Source organism: Dioscorea cayenensis, chromosome 9 (assembly GCF_009730915.1).
Source record: "Dioscorea cayenensis subsp. rotundata cultivar TDr96_F1 chromosome 9, TDr96_F1_v2_PseudoChromosome.rev07_lg8_w22 25.fasta, whole genome shotgun sequence".
Taxonomy (NCBI): Eukaryota; Viridiplantae; Streptophyta; class Magnoliopsida; order Dioscoreales; family Dioscoreaceae; genus Dioscorea; species Dioscorea cayenensis.
This window is the reverse complement of record NC_052479.1, coordinates 17,215,893-17,243,320: the sequence shown is the minus strand read 5'-3', so window position 1 is coordinate 17,243,320 and position 27,428 is coordinate 17,215,893. Positions and strand designations below refer to the sequence as shown.

The following is a 27,428-nucleotide window of genomic DNA, read 5'->3' as shown; positions in this document are numbered from 1 at the left end:
TTATGACCCGATGGAATCCCTTAATATTGATTGAAGGAGATCCTGAGCTTGAACATACACTTAGAAGAAAAGGGAAAGAGCCTGTGTAAGAACAGTCTAATTTAGCTGATTTGAAAGTGGAAAGATCTGAAAACATGGGAGAATCGAACGAGCAAAAGTGGACATTATCTGATTACGCCAGACCTCAGTGTTGGGGACACAATCGAGCATTGTGCATCTCCCGATTACAGCTCAGAACTTTGAGTTGAAGCTGGCATTCATCCACATGTTGCAGCAATCCACACAGTTCAACGGTTTGGCCAATGAAGATCTAAACAGTCATATAGAGAGTTTTCTGGAGGTGTGTGATATGCTGAAGATAAACGGAGTGACGGATGATGCCATCAAGTTGAGAGCCTTCCTATTTTCACTAAAGGGTAGAGCGAAGCAGTGGCTAGACTCATTACATAGAGCATCAATTACCACATGGGAGGAGATGGTAGAAGCTTTTCTTGCCCGTTATTTCCCTCCTGGAAAATCTGCAAAGTTGAGGAATGAGATCTCATCCTTTATTCGATTGGAATTGGAGTCTCTATTTGAGACATGGGAAAGGTTCAAGGAACTCCAGAGAAAGTGCCCGCAACACGGATTTCCGGAGTGGATGATTGTTCAGACCTTTTACAACGGTTTGAATTCGAGTACAAGGCAACTCTTGGATGCGGCAGCAGGAGGTACCTTAGGTTGCAAGACCCTAGATAAGGCCCGTCAGTTAATTAAAGAAATGGGGCTAAACAGCTACCATTGGAATGCTAGGGAGAAGAAAAAGGTGGCCGGTCTCTATGAAATAGATGTGGTAACTTCATTGGCGGCTCAAGTGCAAAATTTGAGTAAGAAGTTAGATCTTCTAACTTCAAATAGAGTGGCGGCCATGACTAATTACACCGGGTGTGGTGGAGGACATGCTTCCTCCGATTGCCCGATCTCTATCGGTGATGTTTCTTTGGTGGAGAACGTTGATTTTGTAGGTAATGGCATGAGACCTCAAGGAAACCCATATAGCAATACCAACAATTCTGGTTGGAAGAATCATCCCAATTTCTCATGGAGTAATCAGGGTCCACAAAAGGCCATGGGGCCACCGGGTTTCCAACAACAACAACAAGCCCCTCAGGTGGAAAACAGAGTATCAGGTTTGGAAACCCGAATGAATGACTTAGAGAAGCACTTGACTAGATTTGTGCAATATGCAAATACAAGGTTTGAATCAGTCGAGGCTATACTTCGCAACCACACCGCCTCTTTGCATAACCTTGAAAATCGAGTGGGGCAAATTGCGAAGTCTCTCTCTGAAAGGCCACATGGAAGCTTACCGAGCAATACAAAAACCAACCCTACAGAGCACGTGAAGGTGATCACTTTGAGAAGTGGTCATGAGGTTCAAGGTAGGCTTCCAAGTGAGAAGCCAAAAGAACACGCCCCCGAGGTTATAGAGGTGGAAGAGGGAACAAGCAAAGAGAAAAAGGTGGCACCCCCACCTTTCAAGCCAAGAATCCCTTATCCCTCTAGATTGAAAAATGACCAAGGGGATGAATAGTACAACAAGTTCCTAAGTTTGTTCAAGCAACTCCACATCAATATTCCTTTTGTTGAGGCATTGGCCTAAATGCCTAAGTATGTGAAGTTCTTGAAAGACTTGTTGACTAACAAGAGAAAATTGGAGGAAAGTGCTTCAGTGATTTTAGATGCTTCATGCTCAGCGGTATTGCATAAGAACATGCCGAACAAGAAGAAAGACCCGGGAAGCTTCATCATTCCGTGTAATATTGGCAATCTAGGTGAGAAAATGGCATTGGCAGACTGAAGGGCCAGTATCAACGTTACGCCATACACCTTCTTTCAAAAGCTAGGCTTGGGTGAGCCTAGGCCTACTCGGATGACTTTGCAACTAGCGGATCGAATAGTATGACATCTGAGAGGCATCATTTAAGACGTGCTTGTTAAGATGGACAAGTACATTTTTCCAGTTGACTTTATAGTGCTAGACGTCGATGAGGATGCGGATGTACCTTTGATACTTGGGAGACCGTTCTTGTGGATTTCCAAGGAATTGATTGACATGGACGGCGGAGAGCAAACTTTGAGGGTTGGAGATGACAAGCTCACATACCGCCTTGCTGAAGCCATGCGGCATTCTCTTGATTTCGATGATACTTTATACTTTCTAGACACTACTGATGAGATTGTTGATGAATACATGCAGGAAATGTTCAATCCAGACCCATACGAGGGTTTGTTGGACCAAGAGCAGGATTATGAAGAAGTAATGATGCTTGGTCCGACGGAAGAAGTACCATCTATCTCGGGGATCTTGAAGAAGGTGCTCCAGAAAATGAAGAGGGCTAGGAGATACCACTGGAAACACTCCAGGTCTGTTGGAGACGCACGTAAACCGAAGAAGTTGGACGAATCATTGTTAGGTGGTCTGAAGCCCGATAATTCACCTTCTACCCTCAAGAGACTTTGCACATCATGCTTTCAAGCCATGGGTAAGAGGGCAACTTCCATTCATGAACCCCCGTGAGGTAAGACAAGGTATGTCAAGCTTAGTGACATTAAACAAGCGCTTCTTGGGAGGCAACCCAAGTGTTTACTATTTTCTTATCTTCTAGTTTAGTTAGTTTGCATGAATAAATTGTTAAGTGTTGGTGTCTTGATTTTTAGATGCTTGTGCTGAGATTTTCTTGTGAACTTTGAATATTCATCGTGTGTTTTCATGTGGAATTGGTGAAGTTATGTCCTTAGAGCTATATTCCATGTTTTTCGCTGGTAAAACTCACATACTAGGGCAGGCTCTGAGTTTGTAAACATGTTCAGAAACATTCTGCAGAGCCTGCAGGTTTTTCTAAGTCATCCAGTGCAGACGTACGGGCATGTGGAATTTCCGCACGCCCGTAAATTTGTATTGAGAGCTCATCCAGATAAGGCACAGGGGTGTGCGGCTGCCCCTGTGAATGACCATGCGAATATCACACGCCCGTGGGTAATTTCCGCACGGGCGTGTGAATTCCTGCAGAGTTTGGCCGATTATCCCTAGAGCACACAGGGGCGTGAACTCGCCCCTGTGGGCGACCTTGTGACAAGCGCATGGGCGTGGGTAATTTCAACACGCCCTGTGTGAAACTCTGCAAAGGAGCCCTTTTCATCCCGAGAAGACACAGGGGCGTGTGGGTGCCCTTGTGAGTTGGGCATGTGAATGTCTACACCCTTGTGCAATTTCCGCACGGGCGTGTGGGACACTTAGCAATTTTTCTCGGATGTCCAGAGAAGCCACAGGGGCGTGTGGCTGCCCCTGTGGGAAGGGAGCACGGGCGTGGGTATTTTTCGCACGCCCGTGGGAGGGTGTTCAGAGACAATGAGGTGTTTTCCCGAGAGCGCACATGGGCATGTGTATGCCCCTGTTGCTCTCTCGTAATGAGGCACATAGGTGTGGGTAATTTCCGCACGCCCGTGTGGATGCACAGAACAATAAGGGGCACGATTTCTTTTTAAAGAAGAATAGTTTCTCTCTTTCTTCACGGTTTCAAGTCATCTAAAAACACTCTCACATCATTTCCCGACTTCATAGCGCCAATTTGGTGGGATTTTTGCGAGGTTTTCTGGCCGGTTCTTGATTTTCTCTTCCCATATCGTCGGTAAGCCCTATTTATGATTTTCTTCGCAAATTCATGGTTTCCATCGATGAATTTAGAGAAAAATGCTTCATTTATCCAATTAGAAAGATTATTTATATTTTAGAACAAAGAAGAGGTAAATTCACGGTGTATTTTTTGAGTTTTAAGGCGCGGTCATGCAGCTTTCACGCACCACGGATCCACACGAGCGTGTGGAAATTCCACACGACCGTGTGGATTTCTGAAGCGTTAGTTAACAACTTGTTTGATTGATTTTGTTTCAAATTTTGCAGATTATGGCACCTCGGTCGAAGAAGCAAGCTGATAAGAGGCCTCGTGAGTCATCCCCTGAGCCTGAGGGTATGAGTTTCGCGATTCTAGAGCATCAGGTTCGCTATGAGCGCATGTTGAGACTCCGGTTCGGACAGACTCGATTCCTAGATATGAGTATACTGAGAGATCTACAGTAGGGAGATGAGCTCGCTGATGAGGTCGAGGATCTCATTTCAGCAGGTGGTTGGAGGCAGTTATTGACAATTAGAGAGCCAGCCATCCGAGAATTTGCACTAGAGGTGCTGTCATCATTCGAGTTTGATAGATCTTACGCGAGCTTTGACAGTTTGGACACCATTCAGTTTAGAGCACTTGGACACCACCATAGCTTGAGCGTCACTCAGTTTTCAGCTCTACTTGGCTTGTATGAGGAGGCATTCATAGACACTGAGGAGTACACTCAATTACCGACTGATTACCCTGGAGCCTTGACCCCGCAGAGAGCTTACAGAGTACTATATGGTCAGGGTCAGTACGTGTCGAGGGTGTCCAAGGCCACGTGCCTTTCTCGACCTGCATACAGATATTTACATGCCATCATGAGTAGGTCGGTGAATGGCCGTGGTGATAGCATTGGTGTTCTGAACCGGCAGGAGCTTCTATACTTGTACTTGATTCACTTAGAACACATCATGGCAGAGTACATCAGACATCAGGGGCATTATGCTAGACTGGGAGCGATATTCTCGGGCCCCTACATCACGAGATTAGTATTGAGCATGGGTTTCTTGGATTCTATTCGTGGGGCTGAGAAGACGAGTATACCTAACTCCCCTGAGTTTAGAGATATTGAGATTGATGGGCATGGTCCGCAGAGTTCGGATAGGGGTTTATACTTTGGTGCTACCAGCTCTAGAGATAGCTGAGGATGAGGGTGATCATGCTAAGGCTTCCCAGCCTACCCCCGAGGATCAGCCAGCACCGATGGAGACTGAGGCACCTCCGGTGGCAGAGGACGCACCCCCGTGCGTATGTTTTTACCATCTCGAGCCCATGATCACTTTGAGATGCTCGAGAATGCCGTGGGAGTGATACGGGCAGAGGTGGCTGAGGCTCGAGCAGAGATTACTGAGATTAGGGTTATGCAGGTCACTCATTATACAGAGTTCATGGTACGTTTTGACGTATTACAACAGATCTTAGAGCGAGATGTCGCCTCATCATTTGTATTGCGTCCGAGGACTCCTCGTGCTCCCCTCAGCACCTCCAAAGATCCCCATCACCTATTCTCGCACCACAAGACCCACCGTGTGTGTCTTCACTAGTAGCAGCACCGGAGCCTGAGGGTGACACCGACACTTGACTTTACTTTATTTTACCTTTATCCACTTTATTTTTTTAGATTTTGTTCACTCGTAAAGCGATTCTCCTTCCCGAGTTTATTTTTCATTTTGCATCTCGAGTTGTATTCATTGCTTTATATTTTATATACTCGAGTTATTTTTTTGTTTTTTTCTTGTGCTTCACCGAACCCCCTTGTGTATGCGTGCATGGTCTTGTCATCTTCGAATTGAGACTTTGTAAACATGGGCACGGCCAAAGTGCTTTTGGCACTTGGCCGTGGAGCTTCACAACTCGTCGGAACATTACTCCCAAGGACTTAGCTCCATCAAACGCGACACTAGGAGTCATGGAAGTATTGTTTTGATTGCTTCTCCCACATATATTCTTCATTAATATATATTTTGAGTGAGCTTGAATATGTACATTGAGGATAATGTACAACTTAAGTGTGGGGGGGAGTTTCATAGTGCACACATCCTTTTTTATTGTTCTTGATTGATATACATGCTCACATAGGCAATGGTAGTTCACCTTAGATTCAATGATTGTATTCTTGAGTTTAGGAGAAATTTTAACATTGAATGTTTTCATGCTCTAGTTCTTGCTTGAATTTCTAGGAATTTTTACCCGATTTACACTCAGTGCACTCCTCACTCTTTAAACTCTATTGGAAACTCATGTTCGATGTTAAAGGGACTAGTTATAATTGTTTCTTGTGTTAAATTCTAGAAAAAATAATGGAAAATGAAAAGAAAGAACAAAATAGTTTTATTGTTTATTTGTGCTTGTTGGGTGGAAAGAGCTACCACCTATGAAGTATGAAGCTACTCTCATAAGTCGGATACTAGCTATGCCCTAATGAGAGAAAGAGCTATCTCATAGGATGAGTGAAAGCCACCACTCCGATAGAAAGAGCTACCACCTCGAAAGTGTAAAAGCCACTTTAGCGGCCGCTTTGGAAAGGGCTACCTTAGAGGATGTGTGAAGCTACTACCATCTTTGAAATTGTTATCACTTTTGTAGATAAATAAGTCCCTTGTACTTAGAACTTTGAGGAGTATACCTTGGGTTATTTTGAGTGAGTTCACAAACGTACACGAGTTCGGGTTTGTTGTCCTTTTTGATTCAAGTTTTTAGCTAGAGCTTTGATTTTATGTATTTAATGTTGAAATTTCCCTTACTTGTAGAATGCACTTTCTGTACACTTTGGTGAACCTAAGGTCAAGCATTTCCAATATTTCCTTCATCTATGCGCAGAATGTTTAATTTTTGCTTGAGGACAAGCAAAAGTTTAAGTGTGGGGGAGTTTGATAAGTGCTTGTGTGATATGAATGCGAAGCATTCTTTCCTTGTGTTGAGCATTACTTTTCTCGGGTTTTTACACTAACATGTGTGTTTTTATGTTACCTTCCTGCAGGTAGGGTTGTGAGGCCGAGTATGAAAGACAGAAGCCAATGTGGATCATAATGCACCAATTTTGGAGAAAATCTTGCTAAGGTTCAAATGCGAAGACATAGGTCGGGTGCGAGATGCTAGAGTGTGTGCCAACCTCCTCGTATTTGAGGTAGCACAACCATTTGGAGGGGCACAAGGGCAGTCACACTCAAACATTCTGAGTTATGCACATAGAACAAGATCTCCACAAACTTGTCCGTCATTAAAGAAGCAAAGCGATCCACGACGTGAACGTGTGCCTGTTTGTATCACCTCGATGAAAGTATGGACTCGGGAAGTATTTTAGGCCAGGTACTGTAGCGGAACATTGTAGGGAAAGTAGTGTAGCAGTACTGTTCACAACCGGCCGAGAAAACTGGAATTCAGAGAATCCACACGGGCGTGTTGAAATTATACACGACCATGTGGAAATTCCACATAGCCATGTGAAAAATCCACAGGCCCGTGTGGTCACCCGATTGCAGCGCTATTTAAAGCCGATTCAGCCATGATTTTAGTATTCTTTTCTCCATCTTTTCACCAACTTGAGAGAGGGTTTCGGCTAGGGTTTTGAGAGGTATTGGCTAGGGTTTTGGAGAGGTTCTACGGCTCCGACATCGCCATTCCTTAGGAAGAAAGTTGGTAGGGGAGCTTCCATCGAGGCGTATCCTATACCGGATAAGGGAATCTTTGGATGACGAGTAGAGGACTTTCCACAACACCATCGACATGACTATCGAGGGGGTTTCTCTATGGATTCATTGCTTTTACATTCTATTTCTTTGATTGTACTTAGCTCCATGGAGAGCTAAACCCCTAGTGGGCACTTGGGTTTTTGTGAACCCTAGGATGTATTTGTTTCATTGAATCTCTTTATTATGATTTCAATTAATTGATGTTTATTATGAGTTCCAACCTTGAATGCTTGATTGTATGAACATTTTCCCTTGAGTGACACTATGGTTGAGAGTTCATATTGGTAACCTTGTGAGTGAGTGATACACAATGAGCGTTAGACAAAGCTAGGTTGGAGAGGGTTGAGAGGTTGAGTCGAGAGGTACAGGAGCGTCCCCCTTCCCCTCCGACGTGATAGATTCTACCTCCGTTCCTCGAGTTCTTTGCGGCCATAATAGAGTGAATGGTCTAAGAGATAACCCTCCGCTGGGGCTTAGTTGCGCATGCAATGGAGTGAAGCGTTGAGGTAGAAGAGGGAACAAGAAAAGAGAAAGAGGTGGCACCCACACCTTTCAAGCCAAGAATCCCTTATCCCTCTAGATTGAAAAATGACCAAGGGGATGAACAGTACAACAAGTTCCTAAGTTTGTTCAAGCAACTCCACATCAATATTCCTTTTGTTGAGCCATTAGCCCAAATGACTAAGTATGCGAAGTTCTTGAAAAACTTGTTGACTAACAAGAGGAAGTTGGAGGAAAGTGCTTCAATGATTTTAGATGCTTCATGCTCAACGGTATTGTAAAAGAATATGCCGAACAAGAAGAAAAACCAGGGAAGCTTCATCATTCTATTTAATATTGGCAATCTAGGTGAGGAAATGGCATTGGCGGACTCAGGGGCCAGTACCAATGTTATGCCATACACCTTCTTTCAAAAGCTAGGCTTAGGCGAGCCTAGGCCTACCCGGATTACTTTGCAACTAGCAGACCGAACAGTGCGACATCCGAGAGGTATCATTGAAGACGTGCTTGTCAAGGTTGACAAGTACATTTTTCTGATTAACTTTGTAGTGCTAGACATCAATGAGGATACGGATGTACCTTTGATACTTGGGAGACCGTTCTTGCGGACTTCCAAGGCATTAATTAACATGGACGGCAGAGAGCTAACTTTGAGGGTTGGAGATGACAAGCTCACATACCGCCTTGCTGAAGCCATGCGGCATTCCCTTGATTTTGATGATACTTTATACTTCCTAGACACTACTGATGAGATTGTTGATGAATACATGCAGGAAATGTTCAATCTGGACCGATACCAGGGTTTGTTCGACCAAGAGGAGGATTATGAAGAAGTAATGATGCTTGGTTTGACGGAAGAAGTACCATCTTCCCCGGGGATCTTGAAGAAGATGCTCCGGAAAATGAAGAAGGCTAGGAGACACCACTGGAAACACTCCAAGGCTATCGAAGACGTCCGTAAACTGAAGGAGTTGGATGAACCATTGTTAGGTGGTCCGAAGCCTGATAAGTCAACTTCTACACTCAATAGACTTTGCACATCATGCTTTCGAGCCATGGGTAAGAGGGCAACTTTCATTCATGAACCACCGTGAGGTAGGACAAGGTACGTCAAGCTTAGTGACATTAAATAAGCGCTTCTTGGGAGCAAACCAAGTGTTTACTGTTTTCTTATTTTCTAGTCTAGTTTGTTTGCATGAATAATTTGTTAAGTGTTTGTACCTTGATTTTTAGATGCTTGTGCTAAGATTTTCTTGTGAGCTTTGAATATTCATCATGTGTTTTCATGTGGAATTGGCGAAGTTCTGTCGTTTGAGCTTTATTCCATGTTTTTCGCTGGTGAGACTTGCATACTAGGGCAGGCTCTGAGTGTGTAAACATGTTCAGAAACTTTCTGCAGAGCCTGTAGGTTTTTCTAAGGCATCCAGTGAAAACGCATGGGCATGTGGAATTTCCACACACCCGTGTATTTGTATTGCGAGCTCATCTAGAGAAGGCATAGGGGCGTGCACCTGCCCCTGTGAACGACCATGCGAATATCGCATGCCCTTGGGTAATTTCCGCACGGGCGTGTGAATTCGTGCAGAGTTTGGCCAATTATCCCGAAAGCACACAAGGGCGTGAACTCGCCCCTGTGGGCGACCTTGTGACAAGTGCACGGGCATGGGTAATTTCCGCATGCCCATGTGAAACTCTGCAGAGGAGCCCTCTTCATCCCGAGAAGACACAGGGGCGTGTGGGTGCCCTTCTGAGTTTGGCATGTTAATGTCCACGCCCGTGTGGAATTTCTGCACGGGCGTGTGGAACACTTAGCAATTTTTCTCGGATGTACAGAGAAGCCACAAGGGCGAGCGGCTGCCCCTATGGGTCGGGCGCACGGGCGTGGGTATTTTTCGCACGCCCGTGTACGAGCATTCAGAGTCAGTGAGAATTTTTCCTGAGAGCACCCAAGGGCGTGCACTTGCCCCTATGGGTCTCTCCTATGGGGGCGCACGGGCGTGGGTAATTTCCGCACGCCCGTGTGGATGTATAGAATCCCAAGAGGCGCGAGTTCTTTTTAAAGAATAGTTGTTTCTCTTCTCTCTCACACCCTCCATTCGTCTGGGAGCACTTTCACATCAACCCCTGACCTCCTAGCACCGATTTGGTAGGATTGTTGCAAGGTTTTCTGGCCGATTCATAGTTCTTTCATTTTAACTCGTCGGTAAGCCCTATTTATGATTTCCTTCATCAATTCATGATTTTCATAGATGAATCTGGTTAATAACCTTCATTTCTTCAATTAGAAAGATGATTTATGTTTAAAACGAAGTTAGAAGTAATTTTAAGTTGTATTTTTGGATTCTTGTGGCGCGGCAGTGCGGCTTTCACACCCCGTGGATCCACATGGGCGAGCAGAAATTCCACACGACCGTGTGGATTTCTGCAGTGTTAGTTTATCAACTTGTTTGATCGATTTTGTGTCAAATTTTGCAGATTATGGCACCTCGGTCGAAGAAGCAAGCTGATAAGAGGCCGTGTGTGTCATCCCGTGAGTCATCCCTTGAGCCTGGGGGCATGAGTTTCGCGATTCTAGAGCATCAAGTTCGCTATGAGCACTTAACGAGACTCCGGTTCAGACAGACTCGATTCCTAGACACGAGTATACTGGGAGATCTACAGCAGGGAGATGAGTTTGCTGATGAGGTCGAGGATCTCGTTTCAGTAGGTGGGTGGCTGCAGTTATTGATGATTAGAGAGCTAGCCATCCGAGAGTTTGCACTGGAGGTGCTATCATCATTCGAGTTTGATAGATCGTATGCGAGCTTTGACAGTTTGGACACCATTCAGTTTAGAGCACTTGGACAACACCATAGTTTTCAGTTCTGCTTGGCTTGTATGAGGAGGCATTCATAGACACTGAGGAGTACTCTCAGTTGCCAAATGATTATCCCGGAGCTTTGACCCCGCAGAGGGCTTATAGGGTGCTATGTGGTCAGGGTCAGTACGAGCCGGGGGTGTCCAAGGCCACGTGCCTTTCCTGACCTGCATACCGATACTTACATGCCATCATGAGCAGATCGGTGAATGGTCGTGGTGATAGCACTGGCGTTCTGAGCTGGCAGGAGCTTCTATACTTGTACTCGATGGTGCAACGCGTACCGATTCACTTAGGACACATCATGGCAGAGTACATCAGACATCAGGGGCATTATGCTAGACTAGGAACGATCTTCTCGGGCCCCTACATTATGAGATTAGTGCTGGGCATGGGTCTCTTGGATTAGATTCGTGGGCTGAGAAGACGAGTATACCTACCCCCCTGAGTTTAGAGACACTGAGATTGATGGGCATGGTCTGTAAAGTTTGGACAAGGGTTTATGCATTGGTGCTACCAGCTCCAGAGATAGCTGAGGGTGAGGGTGATCATACCGAAGCTTCACAGCCTGCCCCTTAGCCTCAGGCAGCACCGCTGGAGACCGAGGCACCTTTGGCGGTAGAGGACGCTTCCCCTGTACGTATGTTTTCATCATCTCGAGCCCATGATCACTTCAAGAGGCTCGAGAGTGCGGTGGGAGTAATATGGATAGAGGTGGCTGAGGCTCGAGCAGAGATTGCTGAGATTAGGGCTACACAAGTTACTCAGTACACAGAGTTCATGGCATGTTTCGACGTATTACAGTAGATCTTAGAGCAATACGTCGCCTCCTCATTTGTTTTGCGACCAAGGACTCCTAAGACCCCCTCGGCCTCTCCTGCACCGCCATCTCCTATACCAGCACCGGTGGATCCACCTTATATTTCCCCACCACCGGCAGTAGTAGAGGAGACGACAGAGCGTGACTTTATTTTTCTGCATTTTCTTTCTTTTGCATTTTATTTTAGACTTGTTCACTCAGAAAGGATTCTCCTCTCGAGTTTATTTTTCATTTTGCATCTCGAGTTGTATTCATTATCTATCTTTTATATATACTCGAGTTGTTTTTGTTTTATTGAGCTTCACTGAACCCCTCATGTATGCATGCAGATAGTCTTGTCATCATGGGAATTGAGACTCTGTCATGGGCACGGCCAAGGTGCTTCGGCACTTGCCCGTGTGAGCTTCATAACCCGTCGGAACATTACTCCCAAGGACTTAGCTCCATCAAACGCGACACTAGGAATCAGGGGAGTATTGTTTTGATTGCTTCTCCCACATGTATTCTTCATTGATATACATTATGAGTGAGCTTGCATGTGTACACTGGGGATAATGTACAACTTAAGTGTGGGGGGGAGTTTCATAGTGCACATATCTTTTGTGTTAGTTTTGATTGTTATACATGCTCATACAGCCAATGGCGGTTCACCATAGTTGCAATGATTGTATTCTTGAGTTTAGGAGAATTTTTAACATTGAATGTTTTCATGCTTTAGTTCTTGCTTGAATTTCTAGGAATTTTTACCCGATTTACACTCAGTGCACTACTCACTCTTTAAACTCTATTGAAAACTCATGTTCGATGTTAAAGGGACTAGTTATAGTTGTTTCTTGTGTTAAATTCTAAAAAAAATGATGAAAAGAATGAACAAAATAGTTTTCTTGTTTGTTTTGTATTTTGGGTGGAAAGAGCTACCACCTATGTAGTATGAAGCAATTCTCATAAGTCGGATACTAGCTATGCCCTAATGAGAGAAAGAGCTATCTCATAGGATGAGTGAAAGCTACCACTCTGGTAGAAAGAGCTACCACCTCGAATGTGTGAAAGCCACCTTAGCGGCCGCTTTGGAAAGGGCTACCTTAGAGGATGTGTAAAGCTACTACCATCTTTGAAATTGTTGTCACTATTGTAGATAAATAAGTCCCTTGTACTTAGAACTTTGAGGAGTATACCTTGGGTTGTTTTGAGTGAGTTCACACACATACACGATTTTGGGTTTGTTGTCCTTTTGATTGAAGTTTTTAGCTAGAGCTTTAATTTTTTTTGTATTTAATGTTGAAATTTCCCTTACTTGTAGAATGCTCTTTCTGTACACTTTGGTGAACCTAAGGCCAAGCACTTCCAATATTTCTTCATCTATGCACAGAATGTTTAATTTTTGCTTGAGGACAAGCAAAAGCTTAAGTGTGGGGGAGTTTGATAAGTGCTTGTGTGATATGAATGCGAAGCATTCTTTCCTTATGTTGAGCATTACTTTTCTCGGGTTTTTTTACACTAATACGTGTGTTTTTATGTTACTTTCGTGCAGGTAGGGTTGTGAGGCTGAGTATGAAGGAAAGAAACCAATGTGGATCATAATGTACCGATTTTGGAGGAAATCTTGCTAAGGTTCAAACGCGAAGACATAGGTCGGGTGTGAGATGCTAGAGTGTGTGCCAACCTCCTCGTATTTGAGTTAGCACAACCACTTGGAGGGGCACAAAGGCAGTCACACTCAAGCGTTTTGAATTATGCACATAGAACAAGATCTCCACGACGTGAACGTGTGTCCGTTTGCGTCACCTCAATGAAAGTATGGACTCAGAAGTATTTTTAGGCCGTGCACGAGAGCGCATCACTATAGCGAAAAATACTATAGCAACACATGCTCACCGCCGCGAGAAAAACTGAATTGGAGAATCCACTGTGGGGTGTGTAAAATCCAGAGGGGCGTATGTAAAATCCACAGGCTCGTGTGGTAGCCCGATTCCAGCCCTATTTAAAGCCGATTCAGCCCTGATTTCAGCATTCTTTTCTCCATCTTTTCCCCAACATGAGAGAGGGTTTTGGCTAGGATTTTGAGAGGTATTGGCTAAGGTTTTGGAGAGGTTCTACGGTTCTGACATCGTCATTCCTTAGGAAGAAGGTTGGTAGGGGAGCTTCCATCGAGGCGTATCATATACCGGACAAGGGAATCTTTGGACGACGAGTAGAGGACTTTCCACAAGACCATCGACATGACTATCGGGGGGGTTTCTCTATGGATTCATTGCTTTTACATTCTATTTCTTTGATTGTACTTAGCTCCATGGAGAGCTAAACCCCTAGTGGGTACTTGGGTATTTGTGAACCCTAGGATGTATTTGTTTCATTGAATCTCTTTATTATGCTTTCAATTAATTGATGTTTGTTGTGAGTTCCAACCTTGAATGCTTGATTGTATGAACATTTCCCCTAGAGTGACACTAGGTTTGAGAGCTCTTGTTGGTAACCTCGTGAGTGAGTGACACACCACGACCGTTAGACAAAGCTAGGTTGGAGAGGGTTTAGAGGGTGAGTCAAGAGGTACAGGAGCGTCCCCTTTCCCCTCCGCTGTGATAGATTCTACCTCCATTCCTTGAGTTCTTTGCGGCCATAATAGAGTGAATGGTCTAAAGAATGACCCTCCGCTGGGGCTTAGTTGCGCGTGCAACGGAGTGAAGCGTTGAGGTGATCTTAGTATCTAGGGCTTAATTGTGGTTAGCGACCTTCCACCTAGACCAAAGGGTTAGGTCTATAATTAGGAAGAGATTTATCACTTGGAATCCCTAGAGCCCATTGCAACTCTATTCCAGTGCGAGGTTGAGAGGTTATCTAATCTCTCCTCCGGGACATGTATAGAGTTAGGCATAGTTGATCTTAGATTTGGGACTATATATTTAAAGATTTCCACGACTCACCATTGCATTGATTAGGAAGCATAATAGAGGGTTCTTGCACTTGAAACGATTGTCCTAGGCGGAGCATTATCCGAGTACCCCATCTTTATCGATTGCCTTACCTCCTCCTTTACTCGTGCTTTCTTACTTGTTGTTTTTACTTTTGAGAATTGAATCATTGTCACACTTATCACTACTGATCTTTCACATAGCTAAGAAGTGGATTATGTGTTTTTATTCCCTACTCCATGTGGATTCGATACCCGCTCATCCGGGATTATTACTTCGACAAACCTGTGCACTTGTGGGATATACGCAAGGGGACCTTGTCAATCCCCTAACCTAAGGAAAGCCCCTGTGTGATTTCTCAATCTTCCTCCTTCCCCGGCAGGTCCTGGGTTCCCCCTTTAAGAGAAGAGCCATCGGAGCAACATCCAGCTGGGGACCACTGGACTTTTCTTTCTAGTCTTCCAGACTTTCTTTCATCAACGATGTTGGTGTTGGGGCGAAGGAGAATGCTAAGAATGGAATTGCCAGATTTTCGAGAAGAAGAACTCTAGTCTAGCTGCTCTGGAGTCTTTCTTTTTTTCTTAAATTAATTTTTCTTTCCTTATTAGAGAGGGGCCCCTTTGTGAGCGGGTCTAAAAAACACAAAAACAGAATGAGGGCTCTAAAAAAAACTGACTATCCAATCTTTCTTGACGTGGTCTCGAAATATAACGCTTCCTGAACAATTTTCTTTTCCCATCTACAAAGGGAAAGGGCTAGGTTGATCAACTGAAGCATGAAAGGGGATGCAAAGAACAGAGGCAAGCTTAGAAAGAGAGGTCCTCCCAAGTTCATAAGGCTCTTCTACCATACGCATATCGAAAGCCGTAAGTCAGTTGAAAGTCACTCCGACTTGCAGCTCCACTTTACACTTTTTGATCCTGGTTTTATGGTCCACCTGTTGAAGTAGCTTGGCTGGCTTGAACGCAACGCTTGGATAATTTGGCTTGTTAGCTTGGATAGACTGACTGCTCGATTGGATTGGCTTAGCTTGCCGATCGTGTAGTGTAGGACTTCAACAACTGGAATTTCAAGCTTGACTTGTTAGCTAGTAGCCCTTACGCTTAGTAGCTTACTTTCAGATGGTTCCGCTATGAGCTACTGTCGCTCATGGAGACTTGTTCTTGTACACTAAGAAAGGAAGGCGAGATTGCCGGCACTTACTCTGATCCATCCAAATAGCGCGGGCTAGCTAGGTTGTATTAAGTAGTTTGTTTCTTACACTACATTGTGTATTGGATGGCGCACAAAGGGTTAAGGCAAAGTGTGATTGCTCACTTCTCTGCGCTAAGTGAGTTTAGCCTATGAGAAAGACTGCCTAAGCGAACGAGAGCGGAGGTAATGAAAAGCGTCAATCGTCGGATCCGAAATCACCTATGCTCATCTCCTGGACATGGCCTTTTCTGGTAACCTCTGAATGAATGTAGTCCTATTGGGCTAGTCTGATCCTATCCCAATCCTTTGGCTTGGTCTATCTTAGGCCACCCACCACCTTAGCTCGAGAAGCCTACGCTCCAGAAAGGGGAGTCAATCTTCGAAATAAGACGAATAGCTCTTCATTGGGATGCCGAGTTCTAAGCTGGTCGTCTCTTGCCTTCCAACTTCCTTGTGCGGTTGGTAACCATTCGTTGGCTTTCTCTATTTACCCAGGGCCGACATTTGCTGACCTAGCTGGATGGTCGGTCTTTAGCTTAGTTATGAGATGGCCATTTCTGTGATTTGATGAATAGGGCAATCGAATCGGGATCGGAGGAGCCAGTGCTCTTAGGTGTAAGGCCTTTGCGACCAAGCCAATGAGATGGCTGCCAATTTTGTTCAGAAACAGCAACTTCCCAGCTGAAACCAGCTTTGAAGAGATGATGCAGGCCCGAGTCCCTGTATCATTCCACTATACAACCGGCTGGGGTATGGATGAGTATCACATTTGTTTCCATCTTCAAGACAGACATCATTCTGATTTATCCAAGCTTGTTGATCATGCCGAAACAAAAAATGATGTTGTTTATGTCATTCAGTCTGTGAAAGGGAGGATAGGAAAGTGTCAGGCCAAGGAAATAATTTTTTTTACTAAGACAAGACGCAACATTGACAATATCGGGAATTAGAGTTTTCATAGATTTGGTGTTCCGGCCAAACCAACCCACAGAAAGACGACCTCTCTGAGATATACGGTTTATGCCAGAAAGGTACGAAGTTGGACTAATTTGTTTGGAAAAGAAAGGAAGTTGCTTTGTTGGAAAGATTGGGCCATTGACTTTACGCTTTTTGTATCAAATCAATGGTAGGGTAGGTCAGCCGGAGGGGACCCCGGTGGTTAGAGTAACTCGCCGAGAAGGTTCCTACTTTTGTGAAGTGACAGGTATGCTTAAACAAAGTAGGAGAGGGCACGTGGAGGCGAGCGGAGCGAAAGCAAAACAAGCTCTTAGTGGTGGGGTGCCTTCCTTCCTGGTCCCACTTTAGTCTTTTTCATCGACATAGTGTCTATATCAATGGATCTTGCAAAAAGCACAAGCGAAGGACCTTAGTCAGCAGAAGTCAAGTAGTATATATAACAAGTTTTTGGTTAAACGAGCGGAGTTTTTCACTAAAAACCTCTTTCTTAGTCCCTTGGTCTAAGGTAAGCAAGCGTAGGCTTGGGTACTCGAGAAGGAAGTAATAATATATATATATATTATTGCTTTTTTTGATATTCGTTATTACATACAACATAACGCAAGGATGTGATCCTAGTCTATTGAAAGAAAGATCCATCCTAACTCTCAGTCAACCATCTATCTAATGACATGAGGGTCGCCGGCTTCACAGAGAGAATCAGTCCCAGTCCTCCCCACTGGGAAAGACAACGGATCCTCAGCCATTCACACCAAGTCATACAACTTTCATAACACACCGTATCGAAAAATCATTATTTTCTTTCGAGAATGGCTATACCCAAGGGTACGACTGGCGGTTTCAGTAAAGACTCATCTACGACTGTAATCGAACTGCACAGAATCTACACCGGCACAACCGCCGGAAAGCCCATCACAAGAAGCACGAAGGGGCACAGAAGCAATAGGTACTCACAAGTATAGTTGTAGGAGTGAGCAGGAGCTCTTGAGTTGGCTTGGCTTTCGAAGGCAAGGCTCAGGAGAGGAGGTTAGGCATTAAAATAAGAAATAGAAGGTGCAGGAGATGGAAAGGGAAGCTCAAAAAAGAAAGAAGCGAACGGTAAGGATGTAAATAATCCAAGACTCATCGGTCGGGAAAAAGATCGACGTAATTCAGCGACTTAGCGCTCCGCGAAATAAGATAATGCCACGATAACTATCGCCAAGATACCAACCCTTGATCCTAACCCGTATATTCGCAAAGGAAATGGAGTTGGGACATCAGCAGGAGATGATCTAGCACAGCACATCGGCTGGGGGGAATAAATGAATTAGGTTATCAATTCCTATGCTTGCAAGCTACCTATGATTTTCTTCGTCACCAACCATTTCCGGTGACTCAAGCATAGCATCTTTCCCCAAGCCCTTGTCATTTCCAGGATCGGTGTTCCATCCCCTACATCCAGTTCTTCTTCGTATCCCATCGATACCTCAGGCAGGGCATAGGGAGAGCAATCGATTAGCCCAATCATCGGAGCGGGAGCAAACGTAGCTGGGTCGGATTACTCCTATCTCTCCCTGTATATATAACGCATGAAGTAATTATTAAACACTCGGATCAGGACCTTCTTGAATGGGTGGAAGCTGGCGGCGGGGCTTGCTTAACCGGATACACGGAATTGGGATCTCTCTCGCATGCAAATCTTTCTATCGGGAAACCCTCGAAACTTCTATCTTCCTTGGTAGGAGCGGCGGGATCGGGATGATGAGTATTCATTGATTATAGAATATGAATATAAAGAAAAATATATATATATTGATACCAAAAAGAAAAAATGGCAAGAAAATTATATATAATATAGATGGAGGATAAAATAACGATGTGGAAAACAAGACAGGGATTTTGTACAATGACACTGTACAACAATTTTTTTAAAAAGGGATGTAGCGCAGCTTGGTAGCGCCTTTGATTGGGGTCAAAAATAGAACTAAGGTTAAAATCCTGTCATCCCTACCCATTACTTATCCTATGGGCAGTAACGAGGGATCAATTGAGATCGATTCAAATTGGACTTGGACAAAATTTGTAGTTTTCTTATACAACAATATGCATGCGGTACAAAAATCATCCTTTTCTTTACAGCTTGATCTCCTGTTGTAAGAAAGCGCTCTTAGTTCAGTTCGGTAGAACGTGGGTCTCCAAAACCCGATGTCGTAGGTTCAAATCCTACAGAGCGTGATTCCGTTTATGTTATGTCGAATCACAATAAAAAAAACTTAACTTAACAAAGTTAAATTACAATTAAAATTTTACCTACGATACGAGGTCAATTCAATAAAAAAAAGAAAGATTACTCAATAAAATAAAAGGTCCAACTGATCACCGCGTCTGTATTGTAAATATGCAGTTACGAATAATCCTGCCAAAGTAATAGGAATTAGACCTAAGACGATTCAAAATATAAAAACTCAAATTTTTTCTTTTTTTTTTAATACTAAACTACTTGACTTTAGTATTATATTATAGTATGACCAACCAATTACTTGAATTGAAATAAAAGGATTCAAACAAAAAACTTTTAACCCTAAAGTAAAGGGCTTTTATTATTTCACATTATATAGTTATTTATAATAAAATAATTATTTGCAGATAATATATAATGAATTATTTTTCCCATTGATTCACACTTCACCATAATCTTTTTTTTTCTATTACGAAGCCAATAATGGAACCCTTTTGAGGTTTGGAATTTTCTATTGGTCTATTGAATAACATTGACAAGGTCCCCTTGCGTATATCCCGCAAGTGCACGGGTTTGTCGAAGTAATAATCCCGGATGAGCGGGTATCGAATCCACAAGGAATAGGGAATAAAAACACTTAATCCGCTTCTTAGCTATGTGAAAGATCAGTAGTGATAAATGTGACAATGATTCAATTCTCAAAAGTAAAAACAACAAGTAAGAGAGTACGAGTAAAGAGTGAGGTAAGGCAATTGATAAAGATGGGGTACTCGGATAATGCTCTGCCTAGGACAATCGTTTCAAGTGAAAGAACCCTCTATTATGCTTCCTAATCAATGCAATGGTGAGTCATGGAAATCCATAAATACATAGTCCCAAATCTAAGGTCAACTATGCCTAACTCTATACATGTTCCGGAGGAGAGATTAGATAACCTCTCAACCTCGCACTCGCATAGAGTTGCAATGAGCTCTAGGGATTCCAAGTGATAAATCTCTTCCTAATTATAGATCTAACCCTTTGGTCCAGGTGGAAGGTCCTTAACCACAATTAAGCCCTAGATACTAAGATCATCTCAACACTTCACTCCGTTGCACGTGCAACTAAGCCCCAGCGGAGGATCATTTCTTAGACCATTCACTCTATTATAGCCGCAAAGAACTCGAGGAACGGAGGTAGAATCTATCACGTCGGAGGGAAAAGGGGACGCTCCTGTACCTCTCGACTCATCCTCTTAACCCTCTCCAACCTAGCTTTGTCTAACGCTCGTGGTGTGTCACTCACTCACAAGTTTACCAACAAGAACTCTCAACCCTAGTGTCACTCTAAGGGAAATGTTCATATAATCAAGCATTCAAGGTTGGAACTCACAATAAACATCAATTAATTGAAAGCATAATAAAGAGATTAAATTAAACAAATATATCCTAGGGTTCACAAATACCCAAGTACCCACTAGGGGTTTAGCTCTCCATGGAGCTAAGTACAATAAAAGAAATAGAATGTAAAAGCAATGAATCCATAGAAAAACCCCCTCGATAGTCGTGTTGATGGTCTTGTGGGAAGTCCTCTACTTGTCGTCCAAAGATTCCCTTGTCTGGTATAGGATACGCCTCGACGGAAGCTGCCCTACCAACCTTATTCCTAAGGAATGACGATGTCAGAGCCGTAGAACCTCTCCAAAACCTTAGCCAATACCTCTCAAAATCCTAGCCGAAACCCTCTCTCAAGTTGGGGAAAAGATGGACAAAAGAATGCTGAAATCGGGGTTGAATCGGCTTTAAATAGGGCTAGAATCGGGCGACCACACGGGCCTGTGGATTTTACACACGCCCTTGTGAAAATTTCCACATGCCTGTGTGGATTCTCTGAATTCCTGTTTTCTCGGTCGGCTGTCAACAGTGCTGCTACACTACTTTCACTATAGTGTTCTGCTATAGTACCTGGCCTAAAATACTTTCTGAGTCCATACTTTCATCGAGGTGACGCAAACAGGCACATGTTCATGTCGTGGATCGCTTTTCTTCTTTAATGACGGACAAGTTGGTGGAGATCTTGTTCTATGTGCATAAGTCGGAATGCTTGAGTCTGACTGCCCTTGTGCCCCTCCAAATGTTGTGCTAACTCAAATACGAGGAGGTTGGCACACACTCTAGCATCTCGCACCCGATCTATGTCTTTGCGTTTGAACCTTAGCAAGATTTCCTCCAAAAATCGGTGCATTATGATCCACATTGGCTTCTTTCCTTCGTACTCGGCCTCACAACCCTATCTGCACAAAAGTAACATAAAAACACACATATTTGTGTAAAAACCCGAGAAGAGTAATGCTTAACATAAGGAAAGAATGCTTCGCATTAATAACACACAAGCACTTATCAAACATACAGTTATGCATAGACAAGAAAGAGTATAAAGGAATTATATAGCGTTTTGGGATACTGCCTTTGTCGTCTTGGGAGGAAGGATAGCTATACTAATTTAGTATACTCTAAAGACACCCCTTTAGTATAGTAAGAAATTTTTTATCTCACAAACAAAGATGAAATATCAATTGTTTTCTATTTATCGATCCCATCTTTAACTCGAATCGATTCCCCTTTTTATTGCAAAAAGAATTTTTTTTGAGCTCGAGCATGTCTGGAAGCATGGGGAGAATGTTCTTTTGTCTGATATTATTACCGATGATTCGATCATCTGGGTCATTTCCGACATTCAATCTTTCATCCACCGCTCTAGGTGGCAAAAAAATGTCTTCCAAAAATACATACCATACTCTCGATTTGCTCTATGCCCCGATTCCCTCTAGTGCATCTTTTGCTCTTGGCAATGATTTCCTTCATTTATGAATCTTTAGCGTATCATATTAGGGTATTTTTCGCATATTTCCTAGTGAGGTTACTAGATAGCTTATTGCTTAAATATCATTTGTACCAAGAAGATTTTTCTATAGCGGTACATACAAGGCGAGGGCTCTCTTTGTTTAAGGCAAAGGAAATATGTTTCCATAAAGCCTTTTTAAGTTAAGAAAGTTTTTCATATGAAAGGGAATTTGAAAGCCATCTCTTAAAAGAGAGTTCATTTTAACACCTTTCTTTACGATGAGAAACGGGAAAGCAAGCGAGGGATAAAGTAGAGATAGAGCTTTTCAAGGGGCGGAATAAAGCTTTCGATGGCGGGGCCCTGTGATGTGTACTAAGTTTATGTCAGTGCATAGTATATAATACAATATTGGAGGCCTTTTTCCTTTGACTGTGAGCAATCAAAATTTACTATTTCAATTTAAGTAGGTAGTGGGGAATAGGGCACAATCTATCCTGTGAGAAAGCCTTTGATTTGAAGAAAAGCCCAGCTTAGATATGTATTTATAGTTAGCTTTTATCAAGCTTTTTAAAAATACCTGTAGCAAGCCTATTTTTGAAGAAGTCTTTCAAAGGGCGGGAGTATCTCCAGCTCTATCGAATAAGGTAGTAGTAGGGAGAGCTGGGTTCTAGGTCAACGATTATAGGGCTAGTCCGTTAGTAAGCAATTTTGAGCCCTGCTCCCTTGGATCCAATTTCATTACCGCTATTATCCATTCGAGTTGGTAGTATTGAGACTCTCGAGTGCCCCTATAGCCTATTCGAGTTCTAGAAACTATATGTATCAAAACCTGTTGAAAGCTCGACGTTAAAATAAAACCAATCGCCTACTACTTCAAAAAATCTAGAAACGGCCTTAGTGTCGCACTCATCCACTTTGCTCCTCCGAGTTAAATTTTTTTCATAACCTCGCACCGTGTCGAAAATTTCAACCTTTTGAATCGCAAGCTAGTACGACTGATCACTCTATCGAAACTCTAAACTTTCATGTGATAGAAGTAGCAAGTTGCTTCAACCCCGTGACCGAGCCTAAGAAGGCGCTACTGGGCGAGATCTACTTTGTTATCTTGGCTACCTTATTCATATGGCCGAGAGAGTGAAGCAACTTGGGATCGTAAATGGATTCGGGTACCATTCTGATCGTTTCTTTCATGATCTTATCTACACAATGCGTAAAAACTCGTGATTGGTGTGGAGGGGAGGATCTGCTTATGAAATAGTTCAAGAGAGAGCTGTATCATTTCCTTACTTCTTCGTTCTTTCAAATTCATTCACTGAGGGGCCTGCCGGTTCTGAACGCCTCGTAACGTCATCTTCTTCAACCAACTTTCACCGCCATTTACACTGAGGGGCCTGCCTGCGGCCACTAAAGAAATGCTTATACACTAAACAGCTGCTTATATATGCTTACTTGCTCCCCGTGATGTGACTTTCAATTTCGAGTGACTAAACGGACCATAGAAGAGACGAGAGAGCAATGCTTTCAAATCCTTAATAGTATGAATCGGGAATGCAATTCATTTCTCTCCTACCACCCTTGCTGTTTTTCTGCCAGCTTTCCGCTTTGCCTTTGCGTTGCCGAATGAGAAGAGAAGTAGTGTGGACTTTAGCTTTTGCTGAAAAATCTTTCAATGGATAGTTGAAGCACTCATTGGAACCTATTGACCTATCCTTCCCTTTCCAACCAATAGTAAGCCATTTCTGTTATCTTTACTATAATATTAAATATTCTAGTTTAGGCCCTCACTGATGAGCACCACACACGCCGGCGTCTACCTCTTCCATAACTTGCCGAGCTTCTTTATGTTTATGCGAGAGACAGATTAGGAAGAGATGATTAATGGATCTCTGGTTGAGGGTGTTGATGATGTAAGCATATCGAACAACACTCCTCTTTATCTCCACCCTATTGGAAGCTTCATCGTGCAACCTCCCGTTTCTAAGATATTCTATAATATAAAAGGCTCTCACCAGTCCGCATCTTTTTCAGGATCGTGTGGACCCTCAATTTCATTTACCGCCTCGAAGGGGTTCGCCTAGTAAACACGGGTCCCTCAGGCCGAAAACAAAATCTAATATTATTATCTTAAGAAATTGACAGAGATGACCAGCTTCGTAGATGAGAAAGAAAAGAATCAAGGGCATGCCCGACCCGAGCTACTAGGCCAGGGCCAGAGGAGAGGAACTCTTTCAAGCAAGGATGCCATGACCTCAGACTTGAGACCGATTGAAAGATATAGGAATGAATGAATCCAATGTAATCTATACCTTGTTTTTGGGATGTAATAATGTGACAGTTTTGACTTCCATCGGTTGACTTCTATCATTTCTGTCTATTCCGTTTAGGGAATGGACTATTTCATTCTGATTTCTGTAAATATTTTTTTTGTAAACCCCCAGCCTCTGTCTAAAAAGCTCCTACACTTCTTGCCGGCTCTCAGTGATCAAATCTAGTTTTTTGAGTTGCCGGTGCGAATACCTTTTCTTTGCTTTGTTGAATAATTAGCTCATGCCTTGTTGCTTCGTCATGTGCTCACTGCGAATCCCGTTCCTTCATCCAAGATGGAAGTTTCACTCCGAAAAGGGAATGATCTTTAGGAAAACCCGTTGGAACCATCTTTTTGGCCATAATAAATAGGACCAAGAGTGTCTCGTTCTCTGAGTGGTCTCATCACTCTCTTCATATGGTGTGGTTCTCTCCCATGAATCTTCTTGAAGAGAAAAATAGGCCCACTAGCATGGTTTAGTCAATTCAACGTCCAGCGACATCAGATCTCAATCACTAAACCCCATGGATGCACAAGCCTTACACATACAATTCACCTATACTATCTAAGATGGCGCCTATACGATCATCAGCATGATAGCCCATAAGAGGTAGAGTATTTTTGCTTTTAGATTTCTTTTCTTTTATAAGTCTTTGAGAATTAAACTTCCTTTTCCGGGTTCTATACTATTTTCTACTTGAGGAATTTCCCATTGTCTGTAGTAGTACGCTCTGGCTAGTGTCAAAAATGTCGATTGTGAATGAGCTGAGTCATTCCGGTACTATGATTCTCCTACTTCATATGTGGGCTTACCGGGCTAAGCTAATCATTGGATGCTCCAAACTAAGCCACTTTTTTGTTATCGGGAAATCGACACACATTGATATATGATGTTGAGCTTGCCTATCCCCGATTGACAGAAAGTCCCACTATTGACACTTGAAAAAGCAGCTTTCAAGGTCTCGTCGCTTCGGTAAATCACTTGAGCCCTAAGACATTTTCGGTACCATGGAGCTAGACCAGTGAGCTATTACGCTTTCTTTAAAGGATTGCTGCTTCCAAGCCCACATCCTGGTTATCAACGCCCGATCACTTTCTTTTCCACTAAGTTCTTGGTTAGGGACCTTAGCGTACGATCTGGGCTGTTTCCCTCTTAACTTTGGATCTTAGCACCCAATCAGTCTATCTGTACAAACAAAGACGATCTGTATTCGGAGTATCCTTGGGGTTGGTCAAGCAAAATAGGGGCCACCCTAGCCCATTGAGTGCTCTACCTCGGGCCATCAACATCATACGCTCTACTAAAATAGATTTCATGGAAAACAAGCTATATCCGAGCTTGGTTGCCCTTTCACCCCGAGCCACAAGTCATCCCCGTATTTTGCCACATACGTGGGTTCGGTCATCCAAGACATGTTAGAGCTCTCTTTAACCTGCTCATGTCTAGATTGATCAGTTTTGGGTCAAATAGGAAGAACTAGAATCTTCCACCTCTGCAAAAGCGCCTACACCTAATGGCTTAAGCTGTTGTTCCCATTTCATCGCTGACCCATCATGCGAAAGGTACGCAATTAGAGTGAGTGCGCCCAAGCTCCGCTCCTTCGACTGATTGTTCACATCTGATATCAGGATCTCTATTTCACTCCCCGATGGGGGTTCTTGAGGAATACTTCGCTATCGGTCATTGAGGAATACTTAGGCTTAAAGGGTGGTCCCCCTTTCTCACGTAAAAGCGATCATCATTCGAACACGCCATGTTTTACAGGGAATGATCGAACCATGGGAACGAATTCACAGGGCTTTCATCTTCTTTGGTCTTGATAAAGATGTATACGATAAGTCATACACCTTGGGTCACAGAGGTGCTGAATCGTGAAAGGGAGATTCTCCTTCTGCCCCTTCTTCCATATCATAACCTAATTCATCTACATGATTCTGGTTCGGGATAAGCCCTAGCAGTTCTTCATAACCTTCCTCTTCAACGAGATATTCATCTTGCTTGATTGAGCCCCTCACGCCTTTTGTCGGGCTTGAGTCTTAGATCGCGCTCTCCGACCGATGACTAGTATCGCCTCCCCGCCCGACTCTATCTGCAAGGGCCCCTTCTTTTGCAATATTTAATAAGGTCTCTCCTGGCCAAATTCTTATTAAAGCCTTCTCTATCATAGAATTCGCCTTTGGGGTCAACCCGTGGCTTCTATGAGCAAGGCGGCGGAAAGGAGGCTCGAGGGCTTGTTAAGGAAAACGGCAAGGGCCATTGAAGGGGGGAAAACAAAAGGCCTTTTATGGTTCCCCCTTCACGCGGGGGGGTGCTTGTGGGGGAGGGGGGTGTGCCGTAAAGCTTCTCATAGAAATACAAAAATGTATCACCAACTTCCAACAATCCGGCCTGAACCTTTGGGTAGGCTCTGCAGAATCAACAACTATAGCTACACGGAGTACGGTAGAATTCCCTGGTATGGTCATTCGGGAAGCCCCTCTGGGGACGACCCCCATACAATTCTTGCGAGAGCTGGAGAAGCGTCTACGGGTAAAGCACCGTATCCATATAACTTCTTGCCACCTACTCTCCGCCATCCATTACAAGTTTAGGGACCCAGGTTATAGTATACCGATAAAAGAGCTGACAAAGGGGATGAGCGGAAGAGGTCGTCTACTGGACGTTGTTCACCAAGCGGAGACTCTTGGAATATCTGGAGTAAGAAATCCCCAAGTTAGCGTATTATGGGGGGCCATCAAGCACATCCGGCAAGAATCAAAGGGGATCTCATTCTTGCATAGATCAGGTCAGAGCAACGTCCCATTGGATGTTCAACAGGCAATCTCACGGTCAGGCATGAGCAAGGTTTCATTGTATACTCCTGTAGGTCAGAAGATGATGGGGGATGGAGGGAGACACTGGGCGGGATCTTTCAGCAGCGAATTCCCCATACAGATAGAGGCGCCTATCAAAAAGACACTTAGAAGGCTTCGGGATCGAGGTCTCATTAGCCGAAGAAGACCCAGTCTAATCCACGTGACCCCTTTGACGAACATCAGCGACAGAGACATAGTAAATCGGTCCGCGGGCATCGCGATAAGTCCTATGTCCTACTACAGGTGCCGTGACAACCTTTGCCAAGTCCGAACGATTGTCGACCACCAGATTCGCTGGTCTGCTATATTCACCACCGCCCACAAGCACAAATCTTCCGTGTTGAATATAATCCCAAAGTACCCCAAACACTCAAATTCAAATATAGTAAATCAAGAAGGTAGTAAGACCCTTGCGGAGTTCCCAAACAACATAGAGCATGGGAAGCTCAGACCCGGTCAAGACCCGAATAAGGACAAAGAACTCAACTACATTTAATTTAATAAGTAGTTGTCTTTTTCTATTAGTTTAGTTGTGAACAGGCATTTATATGAGATTATTTGAGTAGGCTTGCATTAGTTGTTTGATATA

The 27,428-nt window shown here is 43.6% G+C and overlaps 1 protein-coding gene and 2 non-coding genes across 3 annotated transcripts; 2 read left to right on the top strand and 1 right to left on the bottom strand.

The window, feature by feature from the left end:
• Positions 1–523: 523 nt before the first annotated feature.
• LOC120269779 lies at positions 524–630 on the bottom strand. Its single transcript, XR_005539414.1, has one exon. It is a non-coding gene; the product is annotated as a small nucleolar RNA R71 (small nucleolar RNA).
• A 4,151-nt stretch (positions 631–4,781) lies between these two features.
• On the top strand, positions 4,782–27,335 carry LOC120268538. Its single transcript, XM_039275892.1, has 7 exons — positions 4,782–4,952; positions 15,433–15,524; positions 15,964–16,135; positions 16,253–16,536; positions 16,808–16,881; positions 17,515–17,660; positions 26,247–27,335. Exons 1-7 carry the CDS (start codon positions 4,782–4,784, stop codon positions 27,333–27,335), a joined length of 2,028 nt encoding a protein of 675 aa, XP_039131826.1.
• On the top strand, positions 18,778–18,851 carry TRNAW-CCA. The gene has a single exon. It is a non-coding gene; the product is annotated as a tRNA-Trp (tRNA).
• Positions 27,336–27,428: the final 93 nt, after the last annotated feature.